The 23,832-nt window shown below is 40.9% G+C and overlaps 1 protein-coding gene across 2 annotated transcripts in view; it reads right to left on the bottom strand.

Moving 5' to 3' along the window:
• Positions 1–2,555: 2,555 nt before the first annotated feature.
• Positions 2,556–23,832, bottom strand: part of LOC133878528 (protein-tyrosine sulfotransferase) — a 29,078-nt gene continuing 7,801 nt past the window's right edge. Inside the window, exons 9-13 of one of the 2 annotated variants that reach the window (XM_062317088.1) lie at positions 8,706–8,755; positions 8,541–8,609; positions 8,339–8,458; positions 3,777–3,907; positions 2,556–2,942 (exon numbers count right to left, since the gene is read on the bottom strand). In XM_062317088.1, the coding sequence (XP_062173072.1) occupies positions 2,879–2,942; positions 3,777–3,907; positions 8,339–8,458; positions 8,541–8,609; positions 8,706–8,755 (434 nt within the window). In that variant the 3' untranslated portion in view covers positions 2,556–2,878. Of the gene's footprint in view, positions 2,943–3,772; positions 3,908–8,338; positions 8,459–8,540; positions 8,610–8,705; positions 8,756–23,832 lie in introns of both variants that reach the window. The other variant, XM_062317087.1, reaches the window with a different exon arrangement.

Genomic DNA, 23,832 nt, shown 5'->3' with positions numbered 1-23,832 from the left:
CAGTTTGTGGGAAAATTCTATCCAACATGTTTTATCTTCTTTTTTTTTTTTCCTTTTTTCCTTTTTTCTTTTTTTTTTTTTAAAAAAAATAATTTTTTAAATTTTATATATTTATATTTTTGAAAAATAATAACACATGTCATTATTTTATTGGTGATGACATGACACACTAATGGAATCGGTCAAGTGTTTTGACAGAATTTGATTGCAATGATTAATTTATTTTTTGTACTATTAAAAGATTTGTAATTGAGGCCAACCATAAGGACTGATGTTACATTTATAATATAAAAAGGTAAATATTAAATACAAAATTACCTTTTACCATTCTGCATCACTTTTTTTTTTTTTTTTGTGAATACCAAAAAAACGTAATGGTCTTAAGCATTACTCCATGGGAACATACATTAAATTTAGTTGATCATATTTTAACCTTGAATTGCAAAGATAAATGGATCGTTTTATTATATTCCTTGCGATGGATTTTTAAGAATAAATTTATAGATATTTGTGAAGATAGATTTTAACATAAGTATTTTCAAAGATAATATTAGTCAAATTTTCAAATTTTATTTTATTTTTATTTTCTAAGGTAGAGGTGATAGATGGATAGATAATAATGCCAAAAGTGGGTCAGGGGATGAACTTAAGAGCTTGATTCATAGAGAAGTTATAAATTTAAGTGGAGGAGTGAAAGAAAGCATGCAAGTGGGTCTAATCTGTTTTTAATGATCCTTAATGCGGCGTGATTTGAGAGATCACCGACAATTGGGAGAGGGCTGAAGTGAAATCATTGTCTATAACGATTTAGTTGGGACATTCACATGCATTTGTTTGCCCCCCATTTTGGTCCTCTCTCTCTCTCTCTCTCTCTCTCTCTTTTTCTTTTTTCCTTTTTCTTAAATTATAAATATATACGACAACTGGATTGGATCCAGATTTACCCACACTTCACTATCCAACAAATATATACAGAGAACATCCCACATGGTAAGAACGCAAAGGACTTTTTATTTGCCTTCTATTTCCTCTATTTATTCCATGGAACCCGTCTCTCCCGCAAAATGGAAGATACGGAATCTCAATACAAGTTTGATTTTTAGCTATGAAATTATAAGAGACATGTTACATATACATCACCTTTTTAAATTAACCATTGAATTTATATATGTGAGTCATTATGGGTCTTACATATCCTATAATTAATTTAAAAAAATAATGTACAAGTGATGTACAATAATTATTTCTCGAGATTCATCAAAAGTCAAACCAAAATGCTCCAACTAGTACAATTTTTATTACAATTTCCTTGCAAACTCACTTAACATTTCATATGTATGTCATAACTTTAAGAGAATATATTACCAAGAAGAGTAATATTATTTAGTAGACTACTATACATTTGGGATGACGTAATTGTGAAAATCAGTCTTTTAACTTTTGTGTTAATTCAAGAACTAATTTTCACTGCCACATTATCACGTTATATAACAGCATTAAATAATATTACTTTACCCAGAAAAAGAAAGAAATAAAAAAAAGGTGGGGGGATCAGGATCGACTACAATTATTTGCCCGGATTTAAGAGAATTTGAAAACGTGATTATGAAAAACTACTTATGAAACTCATCCGACCAATTAAGAATTAAGCTGCACAAATAACTGTTGTTGACTATCCTAGTGGGAGAGAGTGGGGGAGGTTTGAATGTTAACAAAATGCCTCTCCGGGAAAAACTCTTCATTACTGGTCAAACAGTTAGAATGAGCCACATCTTTGACTCACTATAAGCAGTTATTTGCGGGCAGTCAGACTTAGTTAGATCCAATAGCATTAGAATTGATTAATTTCATCCTATTTTGCAAGAGTTCAAACTTTGTTAGATCCAACAGCATTAGCATTGATTAATTTCATCCTATTACAACATTTCAAACCCATAATAAACGGAAATGGAAAAGATCTATCCAGAAGTTGATACATCTAATCAAAATAAATATTAGGATGCATGCCATTTTCATACGACCAGGTGGAGAGGCTTACGTAATGGTTGGAACAAAAACACATTCTCTTTCTGCTATCTTACCTAAAGATCTACGCTTTTAAAAAATTTAAATAATAAAAATCGTATTTACCATTAAATGCATTAACTTTAAATTTTTATCATAAAATAGAGACTATCCATTTGATTTCAAATGAATAGCCCAATATTAAGGAAAAAAAAAAAAAAAGCAAAAACCTAGAATTTTATTTTATTTTATTTTATTTTTTTATTTTTATTTTTATTTTTTTTTTATGTCCAAGATTAAAGGTTTAAAGATCCTCCATTTTACTTGAAATGGTGAAGAGCTATTTATGTTTATAATTTTATTTTGTTGCATCGAGTAAAATACATGTGGCATCATCAATTAAAAAATCAAAAAAAATTATTGTATCTAACGATACACATGACTGATTGCACGTCATTCAAATTTTTTTTAAAAATGCAAATAAAAATAAAATAAAACCATAAAATAACTGTCTCCATTTCACTTGAAAGGAAATATAAATGGTGGCAACAAACACAACATTACAGCACGATTGATAAAAAATATAAACCACTCCCATCCATCTACAGCATTGATAATTAAGAGTAACGTCCAACTGCGCAAGTGGGTTGGTCAACTGGTCTGTGTAATACATCAATTGAATAGTAGTGAAAAACAAGTCAAAATTTCCACCAACGAATATGATCACACTACTATTCTATCGGATCCCTCAATTTCTGAAGCCCGGGAACCCTACAATTCGTGATTAAATAAGATTTTTATATCTTAACTTTTGATGTTCTCCTTGCATTTACAAAAAGAAAGAAAAGAAAGAGGAGTAAGATAATGCTCATAGCTAACAAAAAGACTTTACAAAGCACAGCGCCATGTGAGTCGTTAAACATGCTCTCCCGCCTCTCCTGCAATTCACAATATTATTAAATTAGTTCACAAAATACACTGCCGCTTAAGCAAGGTGGTGGGCAGAAATGGGTAAATTTCTTCTCGCACCTTCAACTAATCTAAACATTACCCCAGAGACATCAACCAAAAAGATTATATTTATCTGCAGCGGATGATGCATAGGCAATAAATATATACAAAGTGGCTAGTTGCTAGTTGCTACACGATTCAAACTAGGTAGAGAAATTTATAAAGACAGTTGCTATAAGAAGAAAATACAATCAATTAGCATTATCAACATGTTAACAAATAAAGCAACATGTGAATGAACCGTATCGCAATTTTGCATTAATAATGCATCTAACGATATTACCTCAAAATGATAACTAAGAGCTCTGTCATTTGCATATAAAGAGTATGAAGACAATGATAGAGGGTATGTGCCTATCTGAAGTAATAATGTCTTCTAGAACATTACAAGATCCATAAAATAGTCCAATCTACTATGATCCTTATTACTCCCCAAATCTAGAACAGTATTTACTTGACCAAGAATCAGATGATGACAATATGCTTGATAGATAGAGACAATTACCATTTATTTGACCTCATTGAAGCCTGTACACTTCCAAACGTGAATGCCAACAAGACTCGAAATTTAAATCATAAAATATATTTATCCCAACAATTATTCTTTCACTTTCCATGCATAATTTAACAGAATCAAATTGCAATTGTTAGTAATTTACCAGTTGAAATAGATGCAGATGCCATAATATGGTATAACCCAACCCAACAAGCAAAACATCATGGGTCATAAGTGAAGAAGACCTGAACAGTGACTTACTAACGTTACAAGCTTCTCCATGGTACGTTTGTGTTGCTTTGCAAAAATGTCTTGAGCATACTTGTAAAGCTCCAAATCAAGGTTGTTAAGTGATCTTATCTGCTGGAGAACAACTTCAGGAACCTGAAGACGTGCCTGTAAAATTTGAATGGTCAAAAAGTTACTGATAGCAAATACAAAAAAAATTTAAAACCCTGTAACTGTTAGCCACAACAACTCCAAACAGTGATGCACAAAGTAAAATTAGTGTTCGATAAGGCAGAGGCAATGCTAGGTGTAAGCCTTGAGACAAGGAGAGTGCGTGTGTGTGTGTATATATATATATATATATATATATATATATATATATATATATATATATATATATATATATATATATATATAAAAAAAACAAATTAGAGAGCTAGGAACATGCTACTGATTTTAGAATACTAGCATGTAGCAAGAAAGCATATGCGCATTACAGCAAAAACCTAGAAACGTTTAACTTCACATATATAGCTGGCCTAAATCTAACCAATTAAAGTTGAATGTGTACTGGGAAAATTAGTTTACAACAATTCTAAAATTCGGACCAATAAAGAGGGCTAAGAGAAACACCGTTACTTCTGAGCTGAAAACTAACAAACATCAAAGAGAAGGTCAACATAGTCCTGCTTTTCAAGCAGAATTGGTTGAAAATCATACAGTAATACAGTGAAAGCAATTTGACTCGTTTGAACAAAGATGGAAGTTTGGAACTCCTAATTTGCTTTTCTTCATATGGAACAATCTGATAAGAGTTGACTGGATTTTTGCAGGGTAACTGAACCTTTACCTGTACGAGACCATGGTGATTTTAACCCCAAGGGGTTGGCTCAAGTCGTAACGGCATAGTCTTTATGGTAGTCCCATGAAGTCTAAGATTCAAATCCTCTTAGGTATAACAATTTCTTAGGGTCAGCTCACCAACGAAACCAGAGTATTACCTGATCCATTTACACGAATCCGAAGTTTACCTGACAAGAAGGGGTACACGAAATGGCCCTACTTTGGAGGAGTTCCTTGTCATAAAAATAAAAAATTAAAAAAGGAAGCATTTTTTTCTCCATTCTCTCTCCTTAACTCCCCCACTCTCTTTTTCCTCCCCCTGCTAGCAGTGGCACGTGTAGGCGCGACCCGCTAGAGCTTGGTTTTGGTTCATTTTTGCTGGGTGCGACAAACTGGTTTTTCTGATTTCTCCTTTCTCGAGCTCGCTTGGTGCTGGATTTTGGCTGGTGGTGCTGAGGGGCTGTTTCGTGGGTATGTCTCCATGGTGTTTCTTCTTGTAACTCTTCAGACTAAGCAGAAATGAAACGTTTCTTCTCTATGGAAGCTAAAAGGTTTCTCCTTTTTGGCGAAGGCAGAAGCGTCTAAACTTCGCTTGGAGGAGAGGAGGAAGAGGTTTTGTGGGTTCAATTTTTTGGGTCTCCAAGGTTCAACGTGGTTGATAGCCACTGTTGACGAGGTATTGAAGGCTCCAATGAAGGACTTCAAGTATTTCTGGGAGGATGTGAAAGCCTTGATGATCCGAGGGGGTGGTAACAAGGCGGGCCACTACCTAGAGGTGATAGCCTACACCGAGGGTGGTTGAAAAGGAGCTATTTGGCTCCCTAAAGGCCGTGAAGGTTGGGGTTGGTCTTGGGTTGTGGGTGAGTTGCGGCAAATGCTGGCTTTCCTCGAAACAAAGAAGTGACCACTAGTTTTTGAGGTGCCTTTCTTGGAGGGGAAAAAAAGGGGGTATTTTGTCCGGTCACTCCTATAAGGCAGTGCTACGCTCGGTGGACAGAGATGATGAGAAGATGTGGGGTTGGAAGCCGGTGTCCGTGACTCCTCTCGATCTGCTGCCTTCGGTGTTGGAGAATGGCGGTGAGGAGGTGCGAACGGCGGTGAACTGCTACGAGTTTGATTTAAGGGTCTCTGGGTCGTCGGCGGTTCTATCCAATGTTGCAACGAAGAAGACGAAAGAGACGAAGGGCAGTTTTGTCATTTACTGGTTGAAGATGTTTCTAGGGTTTTCTCGATTAGTGATGGTTCGGGTCAAAGAATATCTGAGTCGATTAGTTGGGTTGGGTTTTAAGCCCAATGGTTTCAGGCCTAAGTCTGTCAGCAAGAAGGTCATTATCCACGTCAAACCGGTATACAAGTCTTCGGGTCAGGGTTTTAAGCTTTTTTCAGGTCTTCTCTTCAGCCCAAAGACATAGGTCATGGACCTTAGGTTCTGGCAGGAACTCGCGGAGCTTCCGATGAGATCTCTTCGCCGGAGATCTTGACGGAGGAAAGTTTTGGGTCTAACTCGGTGCCAGGCTCAATGCTGGGTTTGTCGGAGGTTGGGTCTGAAATGTTCTCGAAGGATCACCGGTTGGGTAACGTGGTTTTGGTTTCCACTGCTCGAGATGGGCTTGTCCCTATGAGCTTTGGTCCTACTCTTTCGGCATCTCTGCTTGCACAAGAATCAGCTACAGCGTCTTTGGAAGCTTCTCTCAAGCCTGAGGGGTCTTCTCCCGCCCCGATTCACCTCTTCTCCGGTGGTTCTCAGGGGCTGCTGAGGTGGGAGAGAGGCTACGTCTTTCTCGTCCAATGGCGTCGATCTCAAAGCCGTTCCAAAATTATTATAGGAAGGCTAGGGAAGGTCAAGCCGTGAAAATGTATGAGCAATTATTTTTCGATTCTATGGCGGCGATGAGGTTAGATTTTGCCGGTTGGATACCTATTCCTCTCTCGGGTGCCACTCCTGAGTCAGAGCCAGGGGTACCCTTGTTCCCTTTGGAGTCTAAGCTAGTGCAAGGCGCTCGGGTGCCACCCCTTGTTGACGAGGCAGCTTCTGTGAAGGTTGTTATTAAGCAAATTCCTCCGGCGAGGGGTTTCTTACGGAGGGGTTTTCTCAACTCGAGTCTGGCAGGGCAAATTTAGGCTAAAGTGTCGGTCGCGTAGCTGTCGACCCTAGTTTTTAAGGAAGAAGAGGTGGAAGGGGCTCCCTCTCATTTGGGTCGTTGCGTCTCTCCACCAGTTGAAAAGGGTGAGGACCTTAGGGTGAACGGTCTGATTGAGTCTCAAAAGTGGCCGGTAGGTTTTGGTCCGTCTAGGTAGGTTGTTGTGTAGGATCATGGCGATGAGGTCTGGGATGGGGAGGATGGAGTATCCCTTTTCCCTTTAGGTGTTTATCCGCCCGATATGCATTTGGATTGGGCGGGGGATGGTGAAGAGGATGAGGCTCCGCTTTTGGCTATCCTGGATACCAGCGTAAGCGAAGAGGAGTTTCATCGGGAATCAATAGTTGCACGCCAAAAGACTAAAGGTAGGAGGGATGTATTGAATTTGAAAAGCTCCATTAATTATGGTGATGATTATGCAACCTCCCGGCATCTGAAAAGCAAGGCTCACATGATGTAGGGTTGAGTGCCTCTCGTGGGTCTAAGGGTCCTGCGGGTTTGTTGGGTCTCTTTCTCTTTGGGCTAGTTTGGTTGATCCCTTATATACTACCACCTATAGGGCGCCTTTTTACAAAATTTATTACTTACCCAAAAAAGAGGAGGGGGGGGGGGGGGGGGGGGGGGGACCATGGTGATTTAAAAGAACAGATAGCCTTTTTTGCACCTCTTGAGCATAAAAAATATGAACAAATAATTTTAACACAAACATTCAATAACAGAAAATGGCATCTCATTTTCACAAGGTAAACACCATAAGGCAATGTTGTTCTCTTAAGATCTAAATCATTTTAGGAAAATAAAATGCATTTTGAAACCTTCACCATGTACAAGAGGCAAGTTAAACTAGGGCTGGCAATTTTTTACACGACCCGCGAACCAAACACAAAATTAGCGAATTAAGGTTGAGAAGTCTGACCTGTTTTAATTATAAAGGTCGAGTTAGGGTTAATCTATATGGTCTTATACCCATCATTTGACACAACTTGAACCTAACACATAACATGACAATTTTTTATATGACCTGCAAAACCCAACACGAAATTAGTAGGTTAGGATTGAGAGATTTGACCTGTTTAATTAAATGGGTTGGGTTAGGTTAGGGTTGACTTACACAATCCGAATCCGACACGCAAACCCAAATTGTTTTTAATAAGTAAACACGAATTGTCACCCCTAAGTTAAACCATTGAGTACATAAAGCCATAGATATTAGAGCAAAATTCAACATAAAGGAAAAGGATAATCCTGTAAGTAGCAGTAGAAAAATACAGGACCAATCTATCAAATTATGAGTATAAATTACTTCATTGTGTTTATGTATGTGTAGGAAGCAATGAATCTGAGAAGCACGCAATTCAAACAGAATCACAAAGATTGAAAGATTAGAAGTTAAGAGTTCAATAACTGGAGCAGTTAATGACACAAACCACAAATTTAAATCTTATGTTTTTTTTTTTTTGGCTGGTAAGGAAAAACAAAATCCCTTTTGATTATTTAGAAACAAAAACTAATCTAGCATAGTAGCATATAAGTAAAGAAACTTGAACATACTGTGTTGATGCTACGTATAGTCATGATATACAACACTGGTTAATCATCAAACAGACAATTATACCTCCTTTGAGAAGTTTGCAGGGGCTATTCTCTTCAGAGAGGCAGTGCGTCGGCGTGCTTGTTCCTTCCTCAGACTAGAGATGCAGACTTCATAAGCTCCCATAAGTTCTTCCACAGTCATCTAATATGGTGGAAGAAAGAATCTCAGTGAAAAGAGTAAATGATCACATCTTGATAAGTGGATACCATGCAAAGTGACTTACATTTCCTTTCGTTACTTCACCATCATCAGTTGAAGCAAGCTGGCCTGCATTTTGGTGAAAGGTGCTATTCTGTATGCAAGCAAAAATACAGTAAGACGTACTGTAAATGAAATCTGACTACTAAGCACTTCATTTAAGAACAAGCAAGGGTATTCTGCTGCTAACCTGATGGTCATTATCTTCAGGCTCGGAATCCGTGAACGAAGAGCTCTGTTCTGTACCACAGGAAGACAAATTTGATTAAAGCTATATACATCATCATCGAAATCGAGTTATCTAATAATTCAAATTAGAAATGAAAGTATAGATATGATCCAAAGTTTTATATAACAAAATTCATTAAATTTAGACATTAATTTGAAACTTTTCAACTCTAATAGGAGATATAATAGCCAGTCATTGAAAAAGACCAAAAGTTTTCTAATTCAGACTGCACACCAAAATGTAACATAAAACACAATGCAGTCAAGGTTGCACTGGATTTTCAAAACACAAATGTTGCCAACTTTTTATCTTCTCTACTTTTTTCCTTGGGTTCAGCAAGGGTGAACTCCCAAAAGAAACCTGATGTGTTAAGGAGAACAAAAACTACCATAACTATACCTTTCAAAAGTTAATACAAGATTGAATCTCCCGCTTTGTGCTAATCCAAAACTGTTGGAACCCCATAGAAATTCTTTACATTCAAACAAAAGAATACTAAAAGCAATTATCACCAAGTATCCAGAATTCCATAAACAAACAAAAATACTCTCCAAATTCAGGGTACGGCTCTAGCATGTTAAGTCCAAGAACATATAGAAAATATACTATATTCTATGTTAGAGCATCCAACCCAAATTTTAAGCTATTAAATGGAGAGATAACACCCCCATCCCAAAGCTTCAGTTGTTAGATAGAGAGATCCAACTACACAATATAAACCCAAATCATGGTCCAAACCCAATTATGCGGGACTCTCTAACAATCTCCATGAGTAAAACCCTCAACCAGATCAAAAAAATCTCAAAGTCAAACACTCCAAATGAAAATGAGATCCAAAAATTTAATCATTAGCAAACAAGAAAGCAACTCAACCTAGGTGAAGGCTTGACCAAAATGAATAAAATCTTAAGGAAAGTTTAACTAAATTTTACAAACCAACTAGCGACAAATTAGGCTCCGTTTGTTTTGACGTAAAAGGTTTTGCGGAAAATTTTTTTAACGAAATTATTTTTCAGAAAAAATGATTTCCCTGAAAATAATTTTCGGCGTTAGGCTAATACGAAAAATCAGAAAAGGCAGAAAACGGCCGGCAACTTCCGGCGAACACCGCGATGGATTCCAACAACCTTCAGTGGTGGCAACTGACGGCCATCAATGGATTTCGGCGGTCGGCGATGAATTCTGACGACCTATGGCAGATCTCAGAGGATTCCAATAACAGTAGAGAATGAACTGCGAGGAAAAGTGCGTGCAAGAAGAAGCTCAAACTCGAAAAATGGCTTACAGTTTTAAAAAAGGGAAACCATTTTACGAAAATTAAAGGTTTTCCTAGTCAACCGAAAATGTCTTTGGTTTGACCATGATTTCCGGTCAGACCAAACACCAGAAAATAGGAAAAATGTTTTTCAGAAAACATTTTACATCGAAACAAACGGAGCTTTAGTATACACTCAACTACTCCTAATGTTTTCATACATGGCAATATGATTAAGAATTACCTGGGTACTAGAAATGAGATGTAAAAGAATTTTATGCAAGACAACCCAAAGATAATTAGCAACCTTAAAAGGCGTAGGAGTTTCCAAATCAAATTTATATAGCAAAAAGCCAAACAAAATGAACACTTAATATAGATAATGATCAGCTGAGATTATCATAGAAGGATAGGAGTTTCCAAATCAAACTAAATAGCATAGAGGCACACAAAATGAGTGCTCAGGTGATAATGATCAGCGAGGATTATCGACTTCATTAGTCCACTCAAATTTTACAATAACAGTATATAAGTAATAATATAGCACATACATAGAATGACAACATGATAATGCCTACAAAACCAAGAAGAAAATGGCAAGTTGGATATTTATAAGTAATCGAAATACCATTAAAAAGCGAAAAGGGCTACTTAGGTACACAAGGAGTATACAAAAGAAACATCTAGCTAGAAGGAACAAAAAAATCCTGAAAACTAAGCACCCAGGGAGCTACAAATGCAATTGTCCAAGTATAAAGAGTAAAAAAGAAAAAGGACTCAAGCCCCGCCAATGTCCTCTCGTGGTCCTCAACTTCTATCATTTCTTTCCCTCCAAAGACATCACAAGAGGCAAGAAGGAATCATCTTCCACACAATCGTACTATGAGTTCTACCATTAATCCACCAACAAGCCAAGAAGTAAGTTACTCTACTAGGTATCACCCAAGACAACCCAAAATGACTTAAAAAGGCATTCCGTAAGGCGCAATGGACCTTGCAGTGAAGGAGAAGATGGTCCACAGACTCCCCATTCCTCTTGCACATACAACATCTATCGACCACAATGAGAAGTCGCTTCCTTAGATTGTTCATAGTAAGGATCTTCCCTAAAGCCACCGACCAAGCAAAAATGACCGTTCTCAAAGGAACCTTAGTCCACCAAATACTCTTTCAAGAGAAAGGATTGCCATCGTTACAAGCAAGGACACTGTAGAATGAGCTAACACCGAACAACCCTTCTGGAGGGGGACCACCAAAGCTTGAATTCACCATCCCATCTCACTCTAACTGAGCACAACAAATTGAAAAACGAGGCAAAGACCTCCACCACCCAATCATGAGCCATTCTAACAAAACTTACGTTCCACTGATTGGAGTCACCAGAAGACGCCAAGTGAGCCACTACTGAGGCGTCCTTTATATATATATAATGTAAATTCATTCAAAGCGCAAAGGGGTGCAACCCTAGTACAAATAAAGTATATAAAAGAACCCCTAAAGTATAGAAAAGACAAACAAAATTCCAAAAACTTGGAAAAATTAGAAACAAGCAAACTATTTCATGCCTCTCCATATATAAAGTGATTGTAACATCATCTTCTTCATCTCTAACAATCCATTCTCACGATCTTTAAAGCTCATTGCGTTCTGCTCTCTCCAATGACACAAATTAAACACAAAGCAATCAACCTCCATGTTTTTAAAGCATTACGGTTTTCCAATTGTCCCTTCCAACTTCCCAACTCGCTTACCCTTCGAAGCATAACTCAAGCAACACCAAACATTGAAAAAGTGCATTTCACAATTTTGTTGCAACCTCACAATGGAGTAGATGATCAACAGACTCCCCACATTTCTTACACATATAGCACCACTCCATCACAATAACATTCTTCTTTTATAAATTATCCAAAGTTAAGATTTTTCCTAAAGCCGTTGTCCACACAAAGAACATCACTCTCAAGGGAGCCCTAACTTTCCAAATACTCTTCCAAGGAAAAGGGAACCCTACCGAATTAGATAACACCTGATAGTAAAACTTAACTTCAAATAATTTCCTTTTAGAAGGAATCTAGCAAATTGTATCCTCACCAGCATGCCTTACTCTTTAAGAATACAACTCAAAGAACCCAGAAACCACTTCCACCTCCCACTTGTGCACAGGTTTAGTAAAAATAATATTCCAATGAATGTTTCCATTCTAAAACTGCATATGATTCGCCACCCACCCATCCTTGCCACAAGCAATAGTGAATAATTCTGAAAATGAGAACTTCAAAGGCTACTCCCCACACCAAACATCATACCAAAACAGCACTTTAGATCTATCTCCTACATCTCATAACTCACATGTTTAGAAAAACATTCCCACTTCCTCATACATTTCCACACTCCCACACCATACACCCCCAACCTTTTTAAAACACCAACCTCGCCTCATACTATCATATTTAATGTCCACCACCTTTCTCCACAACGCCTCCCTCTCCATAGCTTTTCCAGTCAATTAGCCACTTCCACCGGAATAAGGAAAAGGGACAAATAATACGTCAGTAAATTAGAAAGAGTACTTTTTATCAAAGTTATCCCACCTCCCTTTGATAAACAAAGCATCTTTCAAACCGCCAACCTATGCTCAATCTTCTCAATAATGCCACTCCAAATGGTAGAAGCCTTATAGTGAGCACCCAAGAGTAGACCCAAATACTTCATAGGCAACGAAGCCACTCTACACCCAAGAATCCTAGCTAAACCCTCCACATCCACCACATCGCCTACAAGAACAAGAAAATTACGAAGTTGTTCACCACTACGCTAACAAAAGATTAACATATCATCCGCAATTAACAAATGGGGCATTACCATCTCCTCATGATTCTCGATCCCACTGAAAATCCAAATAAAAGCCCAATGTCCCCAGTAGTAGACATCATCCTGCTTAATGCTTCCATAATAACCACAAACAATAATGGAGACAATGGATCTCCTCATCTTAATCCACTCGAACTACTAGAAAATCCCAAAAGCGACCCATTAATGAGGATGGAAAACCGCATCGTAGATATGTAAAGATCTAGATATCCAACCTCGCCATCTCTCCCCAAAGCCACATCTCTTCAACAAATGAAACGAAACTCCCAATTGACGTGACCTTCTCCAAATCCAATTTGGATAATATGCTCGGGTCCCCAGAGTGAATCCGACTATCCAAACATTCAATTGCCACCAAGATAGAATCCAAAATTTGTCTACCCCTGATTAACGCATTCTGAAAACTTGAGACAATCTTCCCCAATACCAACTTCAACCTATTTGCTAGAACTTCATAAATAATTTTGTACACACCACCCACTAAGTTGATTGGAAGAAAATCCTTAATCTCCACCGCCCCAACTTTCTTCGGAACAAGAGATGCAAAAGTAACATTAAAACTCTTCTCGACCTCCCAGAATTTTTGAGAAAAAAAAGCCATAGAAAATCCTTCAAGTCCTGGCGCCTTATCTCCATTAACTGTTCTCACCACCTCCAACACTTCACTCCTCAAATTCTCTCCTCCTCATCATTGGAAGGAATGAGAGGCCATCCACCTTAGATCGCCACATATATTGTTCAAAATACAATTGTTTATAAAAGTTCACAATATGTTCCTGTATCACTACTAAATCAGTCATCATATTCCCATTAACCACTAAAGACTCCACCGAATTATGTCTTTTGTGCGAATTTGCCAATCGATGGAAAAACTTAGTATTATTGTCTCCCTTTCTCAACCAAAGGGCCCTTGACTTCTATCTCCAACTCGCTTCTTCAAGAAAGACACTCCTCTCCAATTCTCTGGAATAATCTTATTTTTTAATGTTAGTTTATTAGCTACATTTTGTTGACAAAATCACTACCATATTAGAAGACTGCTGAAACAGGAACACCATAATTCAGAGAATTTTTCAAAGATATTCATAATATTTTCTCCAATATGGAAAGGGCCTAATATGACAAGTTCAATGTCACAAATATCAAGAAAGGCAATTTTCGGAAGTCAAGGAAGATTCTGACGCGCTTACAGCTCAGCAAATGTGATTTCTATTGTGACCATCCGGACGACCAGAAGAAGTGTCCGGACTCCCACCAGTGTTCGAAGAAGTGTCAGAACACCTTAGCAGACACCAACACGAAGAACGCATATTCGCACAGATGTTCAGACAACCCAGCAGACTTCAACTCCCGAGAGCACCTGTTCGTACATGTGTCCGAACAGCAAACTGAAGGCTAGGAACAGTGAAGATAGCATGCAACTGTCCAGACGCTAGGGCAAGAACGTTCGGATGCGATGACTGAAAATTAATGAAGAAACGCGTGAGACCGCGTGATTTGAAATCGGTTGATGCTTGCCGTCCGGACACCCACCTACATGGTCCAGACGCCGCCCAAAGAACTCCGAATTAGAATTGTATTAAGTCTTCTACAGCCTATATATAGAGGTCTCTAAGCATGTATTCTTTAGTGAATTCGGTACTGAATTCTATTGTGCTAAAAGAGGGTGTTTAAGCAAATATTGTTAGATGTGCTAGCTCTCTTTGAATTTGTGTGTGATTTAATCAACCATTGAAGTCTAGCTTAGGGCTCCTCCCTAAGCTAAAGGAGTCCATTAAAGACCCCTTCAGACAGGAGGTCTAGTTGGGAAGCGTTCACGTGTAAGTACATGTCAGATTTAGAAGTACAACTACTACATCGGGTTATGCGAGTACTACTACCCTGTAACTAGCTTTGTCTTCTGAATAGTGGATTTCCTGGGTTTGGCTGCCAAAAAGTGGCTTTTCTCTTGATAAGAGTTTCCACTTCGTCAACAAAATATTTGTCTCTTTTAAATTCCGCATTTAATATTTTATTGCACAATTGATCACACACACGTTAATTAGGAGTCTTTATTTTTCATTTAATTTTGTCATCTTCAGTTAATTATTGATCTTTCTTTTGCAATCAAATCCAACTCACAAAGACCTCCACCATCTCCTTCTTTCACTTCCCTACACTACCAAAGACCTTATTCCATTTCTTCAAATCATATTTCAGTGCTTTCAATTTTTGTGCCAACACATAACTAGGAACACCCTGATAATTATATGACCCCCACCACGTTTTGACCTGCTCTACAAAACCCTCTGATTGCAGCCACATATTTTCAAACTTAAAATGCCTACTACTCCAACTCCCCACGCCACAATCCAACATCAATGAAAAATGATCAAACAATAACCTAGGAAGAAGTCTCTGTGATGTGGACAGCCTACTAGGGCTGACGTGGCATGTTGCAGCCCTAGCCGCCACACTACAGCAGAACCTATCCCTAGCCATATTCAACCCTAGCAGCCTCTAGTTGAATAAGGAGTAGGACATCTCTCCATATTTTCTTTCCCTAAAGTGTCTTAGTTAAATAAGGAATGTATTTCCATTCTTAGTTATTTTCTACACAATATATGACGGCTAGACCTAATGGTTACGTCTTATGACCTAGCCGTCTTTTATATATATGTAACCCTAAGGAATAAAGAGGCATGCTGAATATTATGAACCCTAAACCTTTTGGTTGTTTGGAGATCAAGGCTCTCTCGAAGTAGCCCCTATCTTTATTTTGTGTCTTTAATTTATTTGAGCGCATCAAGTGGTATCAAAGCCGGGGTTCCTCTCGTTAACCCCATTGATAAACCTTGAGGCCCGGTTTCCCTCACTAGAAACCAGAAATTTTTTTTTTTTTTGAGAAAAATTCCAGTTAATCACCATAGGTCGTTCCCGCAACAAGAACAAGGCCTACTTGGATTTTTCGGTGGAAGCAAGACCAGCCACGCGTTCATTCACCCAGCAACACGAACAGCAAGTTATGGAAGGACGCATGGGCAGCTTGGAGCAAGCGGTGCAGGCCTTGACAGCCCGAATGACCGAGGCATTTGAGATGCTGTCCGCCAGGGACCGACGTGACGCAGAGGAGAACGGGCGTAGGAGGTTACGGGCAGGAGAAGGAGAAGAATTCCAGGATGGAGAACGGCTGCGGGCATTCGGACGTCCCCATGTTAAACTGGATTTCCCTAGATTCAATGGAGAAGAAGACCCAACCAGCTGGGTCTGTAGAGCGGAGCAGTTTTTCAGGTTTCAAGGAACCCAAGAGGAGGATAAGGCGGCTTTGGCTTCCTTCCATCTCGAGGGAGAAGCCCAGCTATGGTTCCAAATCTTGTTACGTGAAGGAAGGGAGATAGGCTGGACGGAATTCAAGGAAGGGGTATTCGCTCATTTTGGGCCAACCCAATTCTACGATCCCTTTGGAGAGCTCACTAAATTACAGCAAGAAGGAAGTGTAAGGGAGTACCAAGCCAAATTTGAGTCCCTACTCTCAAAGGTAGGCCCTTTACCACAAAACCAGCAGGTTAGTTGTTTTGTGAGCGGCCTAAATGAGGTCATCAAGGCGGACGTTACTGCTGGAAAACCCCTCACTCTCACCTCAGCTATAGGCCTAGCCCGAGTCTATGAAGCCCGCAACATGGCCATGAAAAAGCACCCCCTTTTGGAGACGCGGAGGCCTCCTGTGAGTACCAGGCCCCCCACGAGCCAACAACCGCTTCCCATCAAGCGGTTAACCCCGGAAGAACTCAAGGAAAGGCAAGAGAAAGGCCTTTGTTTCAAGTGCAACGAAAAGTATGGTCCCGGGCATCGTTGCAAGAGATTATTCATGATTGAAGCATATTTGCGAGAAGAAGAAGATGGGGAGGAAATAACACAAGTTGAAGAGGAGGTAATTCCGGAGATCTCTTTGCACGCCATGACCGGCAAGGATAACCCCGAGACTATGAAGATTTATGGGCGGATTGGCAAAACAATTTTTCTAGCTTTGATTGACTCGGGTAGCACTCATAACTTTATGAGTCTCGCCTTGGCAAGCAAGCTAGGGTTGCAACCAACCAAGGGAGAAGGAATGGAAGTAGTGATTGCCTCCGGTGAAAGGATAAGCAGCCCGGGTAAGTGCATGCAGATTTCAGTAGAATTGCAGGGCCGAATTTTTGTAGTTGATTTTTATATCCTGCCATTGGAGGGTTATGGAGTAGTGTTAGGCACTCAGTGGTTGCGTATTTTGGGGCCCATTTGTTGGGATTTTGAGACCCTAGAGATGCAGTTTGTCTGGAATAGTGTACCGGTAATATTGCAGGGCATCAAATATCAGTCGGGTCGATCAAAAGAGCTGCTGTCCATCAACCAGGGAAGTGCCGAACACAGCAGAAAGAGGGAGGTACTGACCAGGAACGGAAAAGAAAGCGAGATGACCCAGTTACTAGAGAAATATGAAGCAGTTTTTGCAAAGCCTAGTAGGCTGCCTCCGCCCCGCAGCCACGATCACCGCATTATTCTGCAGGAGAATGCTGGTCCGGTCAATGTGAAGCCATACAGGTACCCTTTCTTCCAGAAAACAGAAATAGAAGAGCAGGTCAGGGACATGCTGGGCAGGGGAATCATCCGACCCTCTAACAGTCCCTACTCCTCTCCCGTGCTCTTAGTCAAGAAAGGAGATGGAACATGGCGGATGTGTGTCGATTACCGAGAGTTAAATAAGATCACGGTAAAGGATAGATTTCCAATACCCGTCATCGATGAACTCTTGGATGAACTCCATGGGGCGCAATACTTCACCAAGCTGGACTTAAGCTCGGGGTACCACCAAGTTCGAGTAGCCGAGGAAGACATTGAGAAGACGGCCTTCCGTACTCATCACGGGCACTACGAGTTCCTTGTCATGCCCTTCGGGTTGACCAATGCCCCTTCCACCTTTCAATCTCTCATGAACAAGGTATTCCACGCTCAACTTCGTCAATTTGTGTTGGTTTTCTTTGATGATATCCTAATTTATAGCCGAGGGTGGGCGCAACACATGGGACATGTGAAGTTGGTGATGACCTTGCTAGAAGAACAGCAACTCTATCTCAAGAGAGCCAAGTGTAGTTTTGGGCAGCAGGAGGTTCAATATTTGGGGCATGTAATTTCCCCCGAGGGCGTGGCGGTTGATCCCGAAAAGATAGAGGCCATGAAGGAATGGCCCAAACCGACAACCCCCAAGGCTATGCGTGGATTTTTAGGTCTCACAGGTTATTACCGGCGCTTCATACAAGACTATGGGAAGATAGCAGCCCCGCTGAACCGGATGTTGAAGAAAAACAGTTTTGCTTGGTCCATTCCAGCAGAGGTCGCTTTTGAGAAACTCAAGCTAGCCATGACAGAGGCTCCGGTACTCGCTTTACCAGATTTTTCTAAGGAGTTTGTAGTGGAATGTGATGCCTGCGGAGTGGGTATAGGGGCTGTTTTACACCAGGGTCGGCCCATAGCTTTCTTGAGTCAAGCCCTGCAAGGAACACAACTTTTGTTGTCTACCTATGAAAAGGAGATGTTGGCTCTAGTAATGGCAGTTCAGCGTTGGCGGCCCTACCTCCTTGGGCGGCACTTTGTGGTAAGATCCGACCAACATAGTCTCAAATATTTATGGTCTCAAAAAATCTCTACTACTGCACAGCAGAGGTGGTTATATAAGTTGATGGGTTTCGATTTTTCGGTGGAGTACAAGTGCGGGAAGGAGAATATCGTGGCGGATGCACTTTCTCGCAGAGATGAAAATACTGGGCAGTGAAGGGAGCAGAGTTCACAGCAGGCTGAGCTCTTGGCCGTATCCGGACCGGTTCCAAGGTGGCTCGACATGGTCCGGGAAGAAGTAGAGAAAGATTCGACTCTTCAAGAAGTTATCAAGAAAATTCAGGAGGGTGAGACACTCGGTCCTTGGGAATTCAGGGACGGTCTCTTGTACTATAAGGACCGCATCTACCTCGCAGAAAATTCCGCGTTGCTCACCACCATTTTGGAGCAAATACATGGTCATTTCCACTAGGGGTACCACAAAACCTATCAAAGAATCCGGGCTAGTTTCTATTGGAAGGGAATGAGGAGTTGGATTAAAGAATTCATCCGAGGTTGTGATGTATGCCAACGCCACAAGACAGAGAATCTCACGCCACGGGGTTTGTTGCAGCCACTTCCGATTCCGGAGCGAATATGGGAAGATATCTCTATGGACTTCATAGATGGTTTGCCAAACTCAAGAGGAAAAACAACCATTTTCGTGGTAGTAGACCGGCTGTCCAAATATGCCCATTTCCTAGCTATCGGTCACCCCTACACTGATGTGAGCATAGCACAGGTTTTCTTTGAGAATGTGTTCAAACTCCATGGTATGCCGAAGTCAATCGTATGTGACCGAGACCCAGCCTTCACCAGCAATTTCTGGAAGGAATTATTTAAACTACAGGGAACTTCCTTCAACTTCAGTTCAGCCTATCACCCTCAAACCGATGGGCAAACAGAAGTGGTCAACCGGACTTTGGAGATGTATTTGCGGTGTTTTACAAGCAACCAACCAAAGGAATGGGGCAAGTGGCTGGCTTGGGCAGAATATAGCTACAACACCAGCTGGCACTCCACCATTAAAAACACACCTTTTACTGTGGTTTATGGTCGGGATCCTCCCAAGCTACTCACCTATCTTCCTGGCACAGCTAGAGTCGAAGCGGTAGGAAGGGAGTTGATGGAGCGAGATCAGATGATGAAGGACTTGAAGAATAACATACAGGCTGCCCAAGAACGCATGAAGAGGCTCTATGATAGCAAACACCGAGAAGAAGAATTGGAGGAAGGTGATTGGGTCTACTTGAAGCTGCAGCCCTATCGGCAGATTTCGGTTTATATGCGCAAGAACACTAAGCTGGCTGCTCGGTTCTATGGACCATTTCAGGTTATCAAGAAAATTAGCAAAGTGGCCTACAAGCTGAGCTTGTCACCGGGGTCCCGGATTCACCCGGTCTTCCACATAAGCTTGCTAAAAAGATACCTTGGCAGCAAGCAGGTTGCTTGCCAGCACCTTCCGGAAGCACTAGAAGACGGCCGACTTACTCCCACACCACAAGCTGTATTGGAAACTCGGATCAGGCACAAGAAACCCGAGTTGCTCATTCATTGGCAGGGCCTTTCTCCGGCGGAAGCGACATGGGAAGAGGAAGACATGATCAGAGCTCAATTTCCGGAGTTTTTCCTTGGGGACAAGGAAATTGTTAGGGGGGAGGGATGATGTGGACAGCCTACTAGGGCTGACGTGGCATGTTGCAGCCCTAGCCGCCACACTACAGCAGAACCTATCCCTAGCCATATTCAACCCTAGCAGCCTCTAGTTGAATAAGGAGTAGGATATCTCTCCATATTTTCTTTCCCTAAAGTGTCTTAGTTAAATAAGGAATGTATTTCCATTCTTAGTTATTTTCTACACAATGTATGACGGCTAGACCTAATGGTTACGTCTTATGACCTAGCCGTCTTTTATATATATGTAACCCTAAGGAATAAAGAGGCATGCTGAATATTATGAACCCTAAACCTTTTGGTTGTTTGGAGATCAAGGCTCTCTCGAAGTAGCCCCTATCTTTATTTTGTGTCTTTAATTTATTTGAGCGCATCACTCTGAGAAATAATATTCCTCCCACTCCATAGACAGCAAGAATTTATCAATTCTAGACCATGCCTCAACATCTTGATTATTAGACCACATGAAACTCCCTCTTACCAATGGAATATCCATGAGTCTCTGCTCAAAAATGAATTCGGAGAATTCCACCATCGTTTGTGTTTGCCTTGAGTCACCTAATCTTTCACAAGGGTACCAAACTACATTAAAATCCCTCCCAATACACCATGGCATCTCCCAAAAACTCATTAAACCAACAAACTCATCCCAAAGACATCTTCTATCCACATCATCATTTGGCCCCTAAATACCCGCAAAGGCCCATTTGAAATTCTTCGTAACACATCTGAAAGAAAATGCTACCACAAACCTACCCATACATTCATCAATCTTCTCCACCACTCACCTATCCTACATTAATAGAATACCTCCTAATCCCCTCTCAACCCCAAATACAACCAATCCACATGAATAAACCCCATACACTATGAACCACCTCCCTAGTAATAACCTCTATTTTTGTCTCTTGTAAACACAATCAAATCCCATGGCTCAACCCTAGACAGGCGATGGAAACTACCAAGCTAGAGTACGGTAGGGGCAGAGGAAACTTCCGGTGGAGTGGTGAAATGCATAGAGATCGGAAAGAACACCAACGGCGAAAGCACTTTGCTGGGCTGACACTGACACTGAGAGAATAAACCTAGAGAAGCGAATGGGATTAGATACCCCAGTAGTCCTAGCCATAAACAATGGATACTAGGCATTATGCGTATCGACCTGTGCAATGTTGTAGCTAACGCATATCAGCTTTCAACTCCCTTAGAAGCCCTCTAACCCCCATTCATTTCCCGTTGTCATTCAAGCCTCTCACATTTCATGATATGATCTTAGGTTTCATAAATAACATTTACCACCCCTCCCCTCGCCTGTCACTCTATGAGATTTAACTCCCTTAACATCATAATTCACTGAACATACCAATCTCTTTAATTCATGATTTAATCTATTCCCAAATTTCCCACTCAAGTCTGTAACACTACCCACCCCACTTTGAGGTCGACTAGCTTCAATCGTAGTGAACAAAGCCATAAGTTGATCCTCGAAACCTTCACAAGCCAATCCAACTACATGACGAAAAAAATTTACCCTATCCACCACCCAATTTGAGGACACCAAATAATACCCTCCTTTTTCCCCAATAACAACCAGTGGATGAATGTCTAACATCTCACTTCCCCTACTTTACTTATCAAAAAAAAATCTCACTTCCCCTACTTTCCTTTCCTATACAAGTCACCATGGCCAATGTAGAATCAACCACAGCCCCACCACATAAATTGTCCTTACTATCACTTAAGCCCCCTACTCCCTCATTCTCCACAAGTGCTAGTGAAGACCCAGAAAACTGACCTCCTTCTACCCCTTGATAAAAAATATGGTTCCCCAACTTAGACACAACCCTCTGGCAAGAGGCCAAACACGTCCCCATTTCCACCGACCCATTCTCAGCATTACACAGTCGCACCAAAAATACACCCAGCCACCCTCAACCCCCTCTACATCATCTCCGTCACCCCCTTCAAAAGTGAACTCAAAGCCAAAGATGACTCCCCAACTATACTATTCCCCCCTCCACCTGTTTTGTGCTCTTCGGCGTTATCTGCCATAGACCCATTATTTCCTTCCCTCATATCGAGCTTCAAGCTCGAGGCCAAAGAAGGGACAGTTGATGCCATGTCGTCGACAAAACCACTCTTGCACTCAGAGTCTACATCGGCACCCTCTAGGTTAGAAACGACATACGCTGTTGTCGTCTCTGTATTCCAGTAAGTCCCCACTGTTGAGCCCAGCATCCCCTCCATTGCACCCCTCTAGCCTGTCAGATTAGGCTGAACCCAACGACTGCACACCGAGACAATATTAGTCACCAGATCAACGCTTCTTTCATTTGATGGTTGGGCTTTAAAATGCTTCTTTCCTATTTCCCCCTTCAAGCCCACTTTCTTATTCTTTAGAAACCCACACTCCTATCAGCCCATCACTAAGTCTTCTTCCTCTTTAGACAAAACCACTTCTTTGCCTTTCTTCTCCTTTAAATTGTTTTCTACTAGGCCTTCTATCTCTGCGGCCCCATTTTGCACACAGCCCATTTCCAACAAACCTAGCCACCTCTTAGATTCCTTTTTAGCCAAAATCAACATATTCTTCAACGGTTGCAACTTTAAATCTCCTTCCAAAACAGGCTTCATCAAAATATCCTCTCCACCTTTACCTGTGTGATCCCCAGCGGTAAACTTGTATCCCTCCTTCCAAGAATTTCTCTATTCAGCTCTGATTGATTTTTGGAAAAGCCCATATTACCCTTGTTTGACGATGCTCTATCCTAAGGTTGCCCCTTCCCTACCAGCACCGCCGCATACGACCTCCCTCCCTAGTCAACCGTCTGCAGCACCACCGTAAGAACTCCTTGCTTCTCCCCATTTTTGTTCCCCCTAGCATCTTTCTTCTCATAATACTTCTCTAAATGCCTCATCTGAGTTAGGCAATTAGCCCATCCACTTCCTTCTCTCCCCTCCGATACAATCATGAAACTATGCCGCCCTCCACCTCCATATTTCAATAACTCCAAAATTCTTCCATGATTATTGCCTTCTCACTGCAAAATAGACACCGTATTGCCCACTCGATAGGTCCAACAAAACTCGCTCAAATCTCCTCCTTTTAGCAACGCCTCCATCGAAGTCCTCAACCAACCTACGCTTAGCCTTCCCAAGACCACCGCTCTAAAAGTTCCTCTGCTAGCCGTACACCACCAAGACCAATCTTGGAATGAATCTCAAATGATTTAGCTTCCACATAGAAAAATCTGAAGTATCCCATCTCTCAATCCAGATGAAGCCACATAAGGAGCATCAATCAACTGCTACTGATGCATCCTTTACACAAGTAATACCATATAAATCTGGAAAGGCTTCCTTTAAGGCCTTGTACCCACACCACACAGTTCATGCCAAAATCTAACATTGTTGCCATCTCCCACCTCAAACCTATAATGACTTGAAAACATCCCCCAACCCCTCCTAATGTTCTTCCATATCCCCACCCCATACAATCCCGGAGGCTCATTAGAACACCACCCACCCCACGAGTTGCCAAATTTAGAGTCCACCACAACTTTTCACCATGCCTCTCTCTCATGCACATAGTGTCAAAGCCATTTTCGAACACCTAGCCTTCCTTAGAGATTAGAGAGCATACCTTGGACCAGCATTATGTGTCTAAGGGTGGTAGGG

This window comes from Alnus glutinosa, chromosome 9 (genome assembly GCF_958979055.1).
Source record: "Alnus glutinosa chromosome 9, dhAlnGlut1.1, whole genome shotgun sequence".
NCBI lineage: Eukaryota > Viridiplantae > Streptophyta > Magnoliopsida > Fagales > Betulaceae > Alnus > Alnus glutinosa.
This window is presented reverse-complemented; position numbering and strand designations above follow the sequence as displayed.